Below are 10,299 nucleotides of genomic sequence, written 5' to 3' on the forward strand. Positions count from 1 at the left end.
GATCTTTTATATTATATTATATGTATGTATATATATATATATATATATATATATATATATATATATATATATATATATTATATTTATCTTTTATATTATGATATCTTTTATTAAAATTGATTATTTGTGTTTGCTTGTCTTGGATGTGTTTCTCTGGAAAGACAGGATATAAATTTGTTAAACAACAATAAAGAAACAATAGCCTCTCTCTGCTCCCAGAACCTCCTGTCCAATATAAGACTCCCTCTCCATTTGTATTTTTTGCTGCTTCTATTCCCATACCAGCTACCAACAATATCCTCATCTTCCTGCCCTACCTTGGTTCACATAGTACAAACTGATGCCCAGCTATAATACCTGTACATAGTAGCTGAATTTTAAAGGGAGCAGCTAATGAGATGCAAGTGAGAGAAGTGACCGCTAGGAGGAGCAGAAGGCAATTTGTGCCTAAGACTTAAAGGTAGATAAAAAGACACAGAGATCCAAAGTGCATCAAACTCTGGAGTGCAGGAAAAAGGTGACTGCAGTCTGATGGAGGAGCAATTAATATCAGGATTTCCTTTGGGTTTAGAAGGTTGGTTGCATCATAAATGATTTCCACACAGCCAGAAAATCAGAAGCACGTCCCCAGACTCGCTTCTTTTAAGCTATTGAAAGAAGCCTCTTCAGAGGCACTCATTTTGCAGCTGAGACAATGAAGTTACAGCTCGTTGTTTTTCAACACAAATTCAGAGAAATCCTCTGCTACCTGTACTGATCCTGGTACTAATCACTGAATGCAGATACATAAGGGAAGGCAAGTACTAAATCCGCACACTTTATATTCATCATCTTTCAAAACCCTGACTAACATTAAGAACCAAAATCCAAGAATATTGGAAAAGATAGCAGAAGTGGAATGTGGCTCCTGTTGTTAATTTTTGGGTGTCATTCTATAAAGGGTGGAAGATCATGTGCATGGCATTGTTTCCCTTTGGGGGAGCTGTTTTAACAAAATGTTCTCCTCCCCAATGGTTTCAATGGTAAGGAAAATACATAAACCAGTTCCAAGATTTGATGTGCTTTCCTCCTAGTTTTGATGTGAGTGTTGGGGAGTACAGATACAGATTCATTGAGTATACAACCTATGGGTGTGTGTAAACAACAACTGAAAACACATACAGTTATCTGCATGTACACAGGTTTCTACATGAGCTGTACAAAATTAACAAATGTACACTCTTTCACACAAACACCTGTACATGTGTAGAGATAGCTTGTATTTGCATCCAGGGCAATGTGTTTGTATTTTGTGTACCTATTCCTCAGGGGAATAGGAGGACTTTGGATCCAAAGTTTAGCCTGATCCATTTTCAACATGACTCCAGAAGCCCTCCTTTTTGCTTTGTCTGATATTGGAGCAACATTCATAGGGGAGGGGGGCAGAATTTGGATGGAAGCAGGAGTGGCTGGACACTGCTAAGGATGGAAGAATCTATCTAATTTGGTTTTCTCAGCTTCTATTTTTTCCACATTCAGTTCACCACATATCTGCAGCAATCTGTGTTTCTTAAGAAAAATCCCCATGAAGGTTGTTCTGCATTTTTGTGTGTATTTCTTACAGACACATTTTGGCCAGCAATATAATGCAATTTTGTGTGGTACTTCCACAAATCTACATATATTTTTTGCACACTTTCCCATAATACGTGCATATTTGTGAACACTGTTTGGATAACTACATCACAAAATTTGGATAGTATGGGAGGATGGCTATGTGTTGATTATCATATTATAGCAGAAAGTGTGAATTTGATAAATTTAGCATTGAATGTGAAATGAATCAAATTTCCACGCCATTCCTACCCTCCACCCATGGATTTCGCTCTCAGTGTGCACCTCTGTATTAAAAGTGCTCTGATTATGTTATAGGGCTGCCTTGACCTCAGTTGGATAAAGACAATGTGGAAGAATGAAGAAGGAAACCAGACAGCAATCAAAGAATTCATCCTTTTGGGATATGGGGATCAGCCTGAGCTGCAGCCTTTGCTTTTGTCCCTCTTCCTCATGATTTATATTTTGACGCTAGCAGGGAATTTCCTCATCATTTTGCTGGTTGTGGCTGATCAGCACCTTCAAACTCCCATGTACTACTTCTTGAGTAATTTGTCTTTCCTGGAGATTTGCTATAGCTCCGTCACCTTGCTCAAAATGTTGAGCAATTTGACAACTGGAGAGAGAACCATTTCTGTTAGTGGCTGCATAGCCCAACTATTTTTCTTTGGCTTCTTTGCAGCTATAGAAACATACCTCCTGGCAACAATGTCATATGACCGCTACCTGGCAATCTGTAAACCCTTACACTATGCCTCCATCATGCATGGAAAGCTCTGTGTTAAGCTCATAGCTGGGCCATGTATTAGTTCTTTGCTGGGCAATGGCATAGTAGCCTATCTGATGGCCCAGATATCCTTCTGTGGTCCAAATGTCATAGACCATTACTTTTGTGACTTGATCCCAATGGAAAAACTCTCATGCAGTGATACAAGCCTGATTGACCTCTTCGCTTTCCTCTTGTGCGCATTGTACACCATCACCCCATTCCTGCTGACTCTCATATCCTATGTCTGCATCATTGCCACCATATTAAAGATCCCATCTGCTATTGGTAGGAAAAAAGCATTTTTGACCTGCTCCTCTCATCTCACTGTAGTTTGCATTTTTTATTCTACAATAATAATCGTCTACATGCTGCCAGCCACCCCGACTCTGAGAGATCTCAATAAAGTATTCTCCCTTTTCTACACCATCCTAACTCCCTTGATCAATCCCCTCATCTATAGCTTGAGAAACAAAGATGTTCACAAAGCCCTAAGAACGGTTTGTAGTAGATGGCTATTTTTTGTAAGGAGTCATCTGAATTTGTCAAGGATCCGGCTGAATTCATCCCTTTCCTCAGTGCTTAAAAGTCAATCAGAAGTTTTGAGGCATAGCTGCTGACCTCATCTGGGTGGCCACACCATTTGGTTGTTGAATTCCTTTTGGTGTACTCAAAAATGTTGTTGGGATAATTTTTGCTTTCGGTTCACATTTCTGAGCAACTCTTGTGCTATGACTTTTAGCTTAGCAATGACATGTCAGTTGCTTGCTCTGTAGCTGCTTAGCCCTGTGTTGGTGGCAGTAATATGTATAAACAAACAAATGGAATATATCCTTGTGCTTCAAGGCATTATCCCAACATCCACATTTAAACTGGAGCTTCTATCCAGGAGGTTAAGATAAAAATATCCAGTATAGCTTGTCAGTGAATTGTGTGCCTTGGAAAGATGAAGACCTGGAAAGTTAAACAACAAACAAGCAAGCAAGCAAGCAAACAAACAAACAAACAAACAAACAAACAAACAAACAAACAAATCCCAATTGGACACCACATCTGACCTGGTTTGAGTTTGCAGTATGAGGAGAGGTGAGTTTAACTGTTCCACCCATTGCATTTATTACGAACCTCTCTTGCCCTCCCCTTCTGCTGCTGCTGCTAGAATGTCAGAGCAATTTCAGCTGCAGTTCAGCACAGAAACTCAGAGAGGAGCAGTAAGGTTGAGTCTTTATTCAGAGGGAAACATCAGCGAAACTCTGTGGCCAGGTCTAGCCTGATGAATCAGTTGCCAGAAATGAAGATCTGAGCCTCCCACTTCCTCCTAAGATTCCTCCTCAGCTGCCTGCCTTCCTAACCATTGCAAACTCCTTTGAGGAGGGGCTCTCTGTGCCTTTTGTTCTGCTTTATGTAATACCCTCCTTGATCTTGGGGACAGAAGAGGAGGGGAGAAGGAAATAGTGGAACTGGCAGGTTGCTGGGGATCCGTCACAGCCTCAGCCTGCTTCTCCTACTTAACTGCCTCACTTTCACTTAACCTGTTGCTTACTCAGCTTCCAACCCATCTGCTCCCCCTTCTTCCTCTGGCCTGTCTTCTGTATCCCACCAGCATTTTCCTGGCTTAGAGCCTTACCACTCTGATGCTTCCTGGGGTGTGTGTGTTTCCCAGCTGTAGCCTCCCACCATTCTTCTTCATCTAGGTAGCCCATGACACAGAATCACTTGTTTTTCTAAGGGTATGGTAGTTTAAGAGAATAATTTTCCTCTGCACTGCAGCAGGGATATATAGGTAGGTACTTTGCCCACCTCATGAGAAGATAAGAATCCCTGGAAAAGACCCTGATGTTGGGAAAGATCGAGGGCACAAGGAGAAGGGGATGACAGAGGACAAGATGGTTGGACAGTGTTCTCAAAGCTACTAACATGAGTTTGACCAAACTGCGGGAGACAGTGGAAGACAGGAGTGCCTGGAGTGCTCAGGTCCATGGGGTCATGAAGAGTTGGACATGACTAAACGACTAAACAACAACGAAAAAGGTAGAGAGAAATTCATTTCAACTTGCATTCCAAGGCAAACTTACCCAATTTCCACATTCTGAAACAAGATGCAAACTGAAATGCAGCCATGTTTCAAAATCCATACATCTCCAGATTCTGTAATGCAGTTCTCAAAGTAATGTGTACAAAAATGCCTGTGCGAGTGCCAAGTGTTGAAGTGTGCATATAAATGCATTTATAGTCACAGCCATCCCTTTCTTCTGACAATCACGTTTTATCCTTGTACTATTGTTAACAGATTAAAGATTTCATTGACTATTGGAAGGCAAAAGTCTTTTTTAAACCGTCCTTCTTGTTTGCCTTTTTAACGTACAATAAATGATTAGTGGGTGTGTTACAAGTTGCTAGACACCCATAAGCAGACCTCAGCTAAGTTTTCTTCATTTTTTGACACAGTCTTGACTTATTTGTCAACCCCCTACAACCACCCTACAGAACCAGTAAGTTAAATATCACTCAGTTTATTACTCTCAAGGAACAGCAATTAATGTAGACATATCTTTTAGGTTCAGAGGGCATCTTGCACCATCATTTTATTTTATTTTTAACACTCAGAAAATCATCAACTCCCGAAGGTCCTTTTCAGCTTTTACAAAAAGCAGTTTCAGAATTATCTATTTTTTCACTTAGGCCAGAGCCATCCATGTTCCACAGACCTCCTCTGCTACTCATGCTAAGTCTAGGAACATCACTCAGTATAAGAGCGAAAGACCATAGGTGTCAGGGAACTGCCATCAGCTCAGAGGCGAGAGGTGGAAGGGCAGTTGTGTTATAGGGAGCCTCTGAAGATCTTGTGAAGCAGTTCTTCCTCTGGTGAGGAGGGAAGCCCCGCCTCCAGTGGGGAAGGGGCGCAGGGATCAGAAGATGCTAGGGAGAGCCTCAACACCGAGCCTGAGCAAAGGGGAGGGGAGGCAAGTCCCTCTTTGCCAGCGCCCACGTTGCGCCGAAGGTTTGCACACAGAGAGAGGAGAAGAAGAATGGGGGTCACACGACTGTTAGGCTGGGGAAGGTATAAGGACCACCCACTCCCAGATTCTGCCAGCGACTGAGCAGACATGGACTTGTGACGCTCTGCACTGTAAAATAGTTTGTACAGATAATAAAGCCTGGAAAAGACAGGTTGGAGTCTTGCCTGTTTACTCTCGAGCAACCACACCATCATCTGACAGCAGGCAAATAATATAAATTTCACACAGGGGTGCCAACTTGCCCTCAGGATTGTGGGTGCCCACTGACACAACATGGATGTGTGACATCACACACACATGCCTGCATGTAGAGGAGGTAGGCTGGTGTGCCGTGGGAGGGAGGCGGGCGAGTCGGGCGGCGAACACACGCGGGGCGGCGAGCGAGCTCCCTCCCACATCCCATTGCCGCTCGCTTTGGCCGGCCTACTGGGCTGTCGCAGGCGGAAGGCCTGCGCATGCGCGAGGTTTTCGCGCCTTCCTCCAGTAGGCCGGCCGAAGCGAGTGGCGATGGGATGTGGGAGCTCGCTCGCTCACCGCCCCGCGTGTGCTCGCCGCCGCCGCCCCGCCTCTCGCTGCCCGACTCGCCCGCCTCCCTCCCACGGCACACCAGTCAACGTCTCGCGGCACACTAGTGTGCCGCGGAACACCGGTTGGGAAACACTGCTCTAGGGAGGCAGTTTCAAAGTCTGGGAGCAGCCACTGAGAAGGTCCTCTCCTGTGTCCCTACCAAGCATGCCTGTGAGAGGGGCAGAACTGAGAGAAGGGCCTCAGGATTTGCATGATTAATGGAATGCTGCAGAAACTTCCTTTTTTCTTTCATTTTTCATCTTGGCTCTTCTGCATGAGCTAGCAGTGCAGAGTTCCTCTTGGTGGTCATCATCCCCCTCCTTCCACAAGGTTTTCTGTGTGGGGCATTCTGGAGGGTGAAAAGAGTGGACCCCATCTGCACACCACCCCCATGTCAGCAGAGGTAAAAGGAAGCTTTTTGTAAAACAACAATGCCCAGCGTTGTCAGCACAGCCAAATACGTGATAAGCTCCACGCTAATGAACTACCAATAATTGATCCATTATTTGAAGTTCCCTCAAATCTCACCCCACCCCCAAAAAACTTCTGAAGTAAGGACTTTTGCCTCAGTCTTAATTTGAAACATTATTGAGATACAGCATTGGGCTTTTGAGGTACTCAGAATGAAGCATAATCAACTCAAATGGGATTGTGGTACTTTGGGAATAGGCTCTGTGCCAAATCCACACATGCTCATTAGAGCTTCTGAAGTCATCTCTGCCTGCACACAGCATAAATGGGCCATCCACTGATACATTCAGGGCTACTTGAGAGGAATGCTATGATAAAAATGCTGACAATTCTGGTTGTGTGACGGCTCATCAGGAAACTGCAATTCTATCAATAGACAAATAGCAGTCCACTTTGTCTTCTGAGTATGAATATGTTTCAGCCAACAGCGGGAGCTTGGAAATGTTTTAGTGTGGCTGAAACAATTTGCAGATGTCACAGATTACACTTTCTTCAAATGAAGTAGATGCTCCATGGAAGATTTAGTATGGGAGTCTCCAATTAGGTTTAGAAGGTTGTTTACATCATAAAAGTTTTCCAAACAGCCAAGAATCCAGATGCAAGTTCAACTTCTTACCTCTTTGAAGCTTCTGTAAGAAACTGTTTCAGAAACACTTGTTTTACAATAGGAACAATAGAGCTGCAGCTCATTGTTTTTCATTGCAGATTTAGAGAAATCCTCTGCTACTGGTATTAAATCTTGGAAAATTATTCAAGGAAACAGGAGCTGAGTGCAGGTAAGAACTAAAGCGTATGCTTCTATTCCTGACCTCTTTCAAATTCCTGTCAAACATTAAAAAGCAAAATATCACAAATTGAAACATTTTGGACATCATGGCAGAAATAGCATTTGGCTCCTGTTATTTATTTAGGGTGGGATTCTATACACACTTGGTAAGAAGGAAATACATTCCACCGAAGTATGTGAGGTTTGTTTCTGAGTTTACATTTAATGTGTCAATGAGCCTTGTGTGTATACACATTACGGGGTTGGGAAGTCTCATGATCCAAAGCTCAGCCTGATCTATCCCCAGTACCCCGCACCCTGAATGACTACTTTTTGTCATCTCTGCCATTGAAGCACCAATAATTTAGGAGGGGAAGCTTCAGAGCTTTCCATGACTGGAAGCAGGAGGCCTTGCTCTCCACCTAAGGACATTGCTCTCCACCTAAGGATCTACCTGCCCACCTGCAGAGAGGGATAATTAAATAATATTGTGATGCCATCAATTAATTAGAAACAACAACAACTGTAGTAAACTTTAGCAGTAAATTGGATCTTCTTAACGGAGGGTCCAGGTTGTGCGCTGGGTGCAGGACACCCTCCTCCCCGATGTGGGGGCAGGGCTCTACCCTGCGTTGCGCTGGTGGTGGTGCCATGGTCACCCTAGGGTCTGTGCTCCAATGGGAGCACAGGGTGTGTGTGGCTGTGGGGCCAATTAAAACTGTGGCTTGACACTGGAGGCCTTCTTGGGCTTGCTCTGTGGAACACCTGCTCACCTACCCTTCATTTAGGTTGTGTTTTTGGCCTTGTTATGGACTTTGGCATGTTACCCGTTTTGGAATGGGGGCCTGGTAGGAATTTTTCCATTTGGCAGATTGGCACTGGCCACTTGGATTTTGCCTACCACATAGCAATCGTCACAACCTTGTAAGGTTTGGCGGTTAGGCATTGGATTAGTGATGTGGGGGGGAGGTGAGGTGTGGCTATCACTTGGCCCTCCATGATCAAGGGTATTCTGTTAAAGGAATCCGGGGGTCTGGATCTTGTCCGTAGCCCACGGAGGGGGTGAGGGCCATGCCATGATTTAGCAGGAACTCCGGGGTGAGCTTCAGTCAATTGTAATTAGCGGAGTTACCTCTTCTGGTAGTTTACCAGACTCCCTGCAAGGTGGGCAGGAATCAAATATAGGTTGCCAATGCCTAAGCCAATATCACTTTCATTCTGTATTCAATAAAGTTGTGGCCAAAATTCACCCATTAACATTTAAACTTAAATTACATGTCATTGTGTTTTTATTTCCAAGGGGGTGGTTTGTGGCCTTGACGTGCAAGCAAAATCTACCATGTTATGTGTCACTAATATCTTACGTAGTCCTGGATCCATTCCAGTCCGGCTTCCGCGCTGGTCATGGGACCGAGACGGCTCTGGTCGCCCTAACAGATGACCTTCGTAGACAGCTGGATCGAGGCGGGTCGGGGCTGCTGATTCTTCTAGATCTATCAGCAGCTTTCGACATGGTCGATCACGAACTTCTGGACCACCGCCTTGCTGACGTGGGGATCCAGGGCACAGTCCTTCAATGGCTGCGCTCGTTTCTCTCTGGTCGGGGACAGAGGGTGGCGCTTGGGGGGGAATTGTCATCGCGCCACTCCTTGGTGTGTGGAGTACCTCAGGGTGCGATACTCTCCCCGATGCTTTTCAACATCTTTATGCGCCCCCTCGCCCAGCTTGTTCGGAGTTTTGGGCTGGGTTGTCATCAGTATGCCGATGACACCCAACTCTATCTGTTGATGGATGGCCATCCTGACTCGGCCCCAGACACACTGACCAGATGTTTGGAAGCTGTGGCTGGATGGTTACGTGGGAGCCGGTTGAAGCTAAATCCTTCGAAGACAGAGGTCCTGTGGCTGGGACGGGGCGATATGGGATTGGGGGGGCAACTCCCATCTCTTGCGGGGGTGCAATTAGTGCCAGCACCGTCCGTTAAGAGTTTGGGTGTAATCTTCGACACCTCCCTTTCCATGGAGGCGCAGATTGCAGCTATAACAAAGGCGGCATTTTTCCATCTCCGCCAAGCTAAGCAGTTGGCTCCTTACCTCTCTCGCCCTGACCTAGCCACTGTGATCCACGCGATGGTCACCTCCAGACTGGATTATTGTAACTCGCTCTACGTGGGGCTGCCCTTGAGACTGACCCAGAAACTCCAGCGGGTGCAGAATGCTGCAGCGAGACTCCTTACGAGGTCTTCGCTGCGAGATCACATTCACCCGGTGCTATACCAGCTGCACTGGCTCCCGGTGGAGTACAGGATCAGGTTTAAGGTGCTGGTTTTAACCTTTAAAGCCCTATACGGCTTAGGACCCTCGTACCTACGGGACCGCCTCTCCTGGTATGCCCCACAGAGAAACCTACGGTCTTCAAATAAAAACATCTTGAAGGTCCCAGGCCTCAGAGAGGTTAGGCTGGCCTCAACTAGAGCCAGGGCTTTTTCGGCTGTGGCTCCGATCTGGTGGAACGCTCTGTCACAAGAGACCAGGGCCTTGCGGGACTTGACATCTTTCCGCAGGGCCTGCAAGACAGAGCTGTTCCACCAGGCCTTTGGCTAGGGCACAGCCTGACTCCCTCCCTCGGCAATCTTCGCAGAGCTCTGGCCCAATGGTTGCCAGTGGCTTGAATTAATTAATTTTTATAATGAATGATTTTAGAATGTTGTTTATGTTGTACTTTTGTACTGTTTTATTGTTGTTAGCCGCCCTGAGCCCGGCTTCGGCTGGGGAGGGCGGGATATAAATAAAATTTATTATTATTATTATTATTATTATTATTATTATTATTATTATTATTATTATTAAAAATACATTTTCAATAGCATGATTACTTCCTCACTTTTAGACTATACGGGGGGGGGGGAGTCTTGGCTCTACATTTTTCTCCTAGTATTAATTTAGGTTGCAATTTCACAAGAAGGGAGTATGTTCCCTTGAACTCTGTGTTGTTTATTTCTCAGTAGACATGTACAGGATCACACAGTCTTTTAATCCAAATATATTCATGGGTTGGACTGCCGCTCATCCAATCCAAATGGATGAGCTATGTCTTCATTCAGTAATAATGTTGAA

The 10,299-nt window shown here is 45.0% G+C and overlaps 1 protein-coding gene across 1 annotated transcript; it reads left to right on the plus strand.

Annotated features, from left to right (window-relative positions):
- The first annotated feature begins 1,917 nt into the window (after positions 1–1,917).
- On the plus strand, positions 1,918–3,058 carry LOC308570494 (olfactory receptor 1E16-like). Its single transcript, XM_081165394.1, has one exon. The coding sequence runs from the start codon at positions 1,942–1,944 to the stop codon at positions 2,977–2,979; it is 1,038 nt and encodes a 345-aa protein (XP_081021520.1). The 5' UTR covers positions 1,918–1,941; the 3' UTR covers positions 2,980–3,058.
- The last annotated feature ends 7,241 nt before the right edge of the window (positions 3,059–10,299 follow it).

Source organism: Podarcis bocagei, assembly GCF_964188305.1.
Source record: "Podarcis bocagei genome assembly, chromosome: 13".
Taxonomy (NCBI): Eukaryota; Metazoa; Chordata; class Lepidosauria; order Squamata; family Lacertidae; genus Podarcis; species Podarcis bocagei.

What these genes read in the sequence shown, in the direction of transcription:
- LOC308570494 (XM_081165394.1), top strand. Translation starts at nt 1,942, where the DNA reads ATGTGGAAGAATGAAGAAGGAAACCAGACAGCAATCAAAGAATTCATC.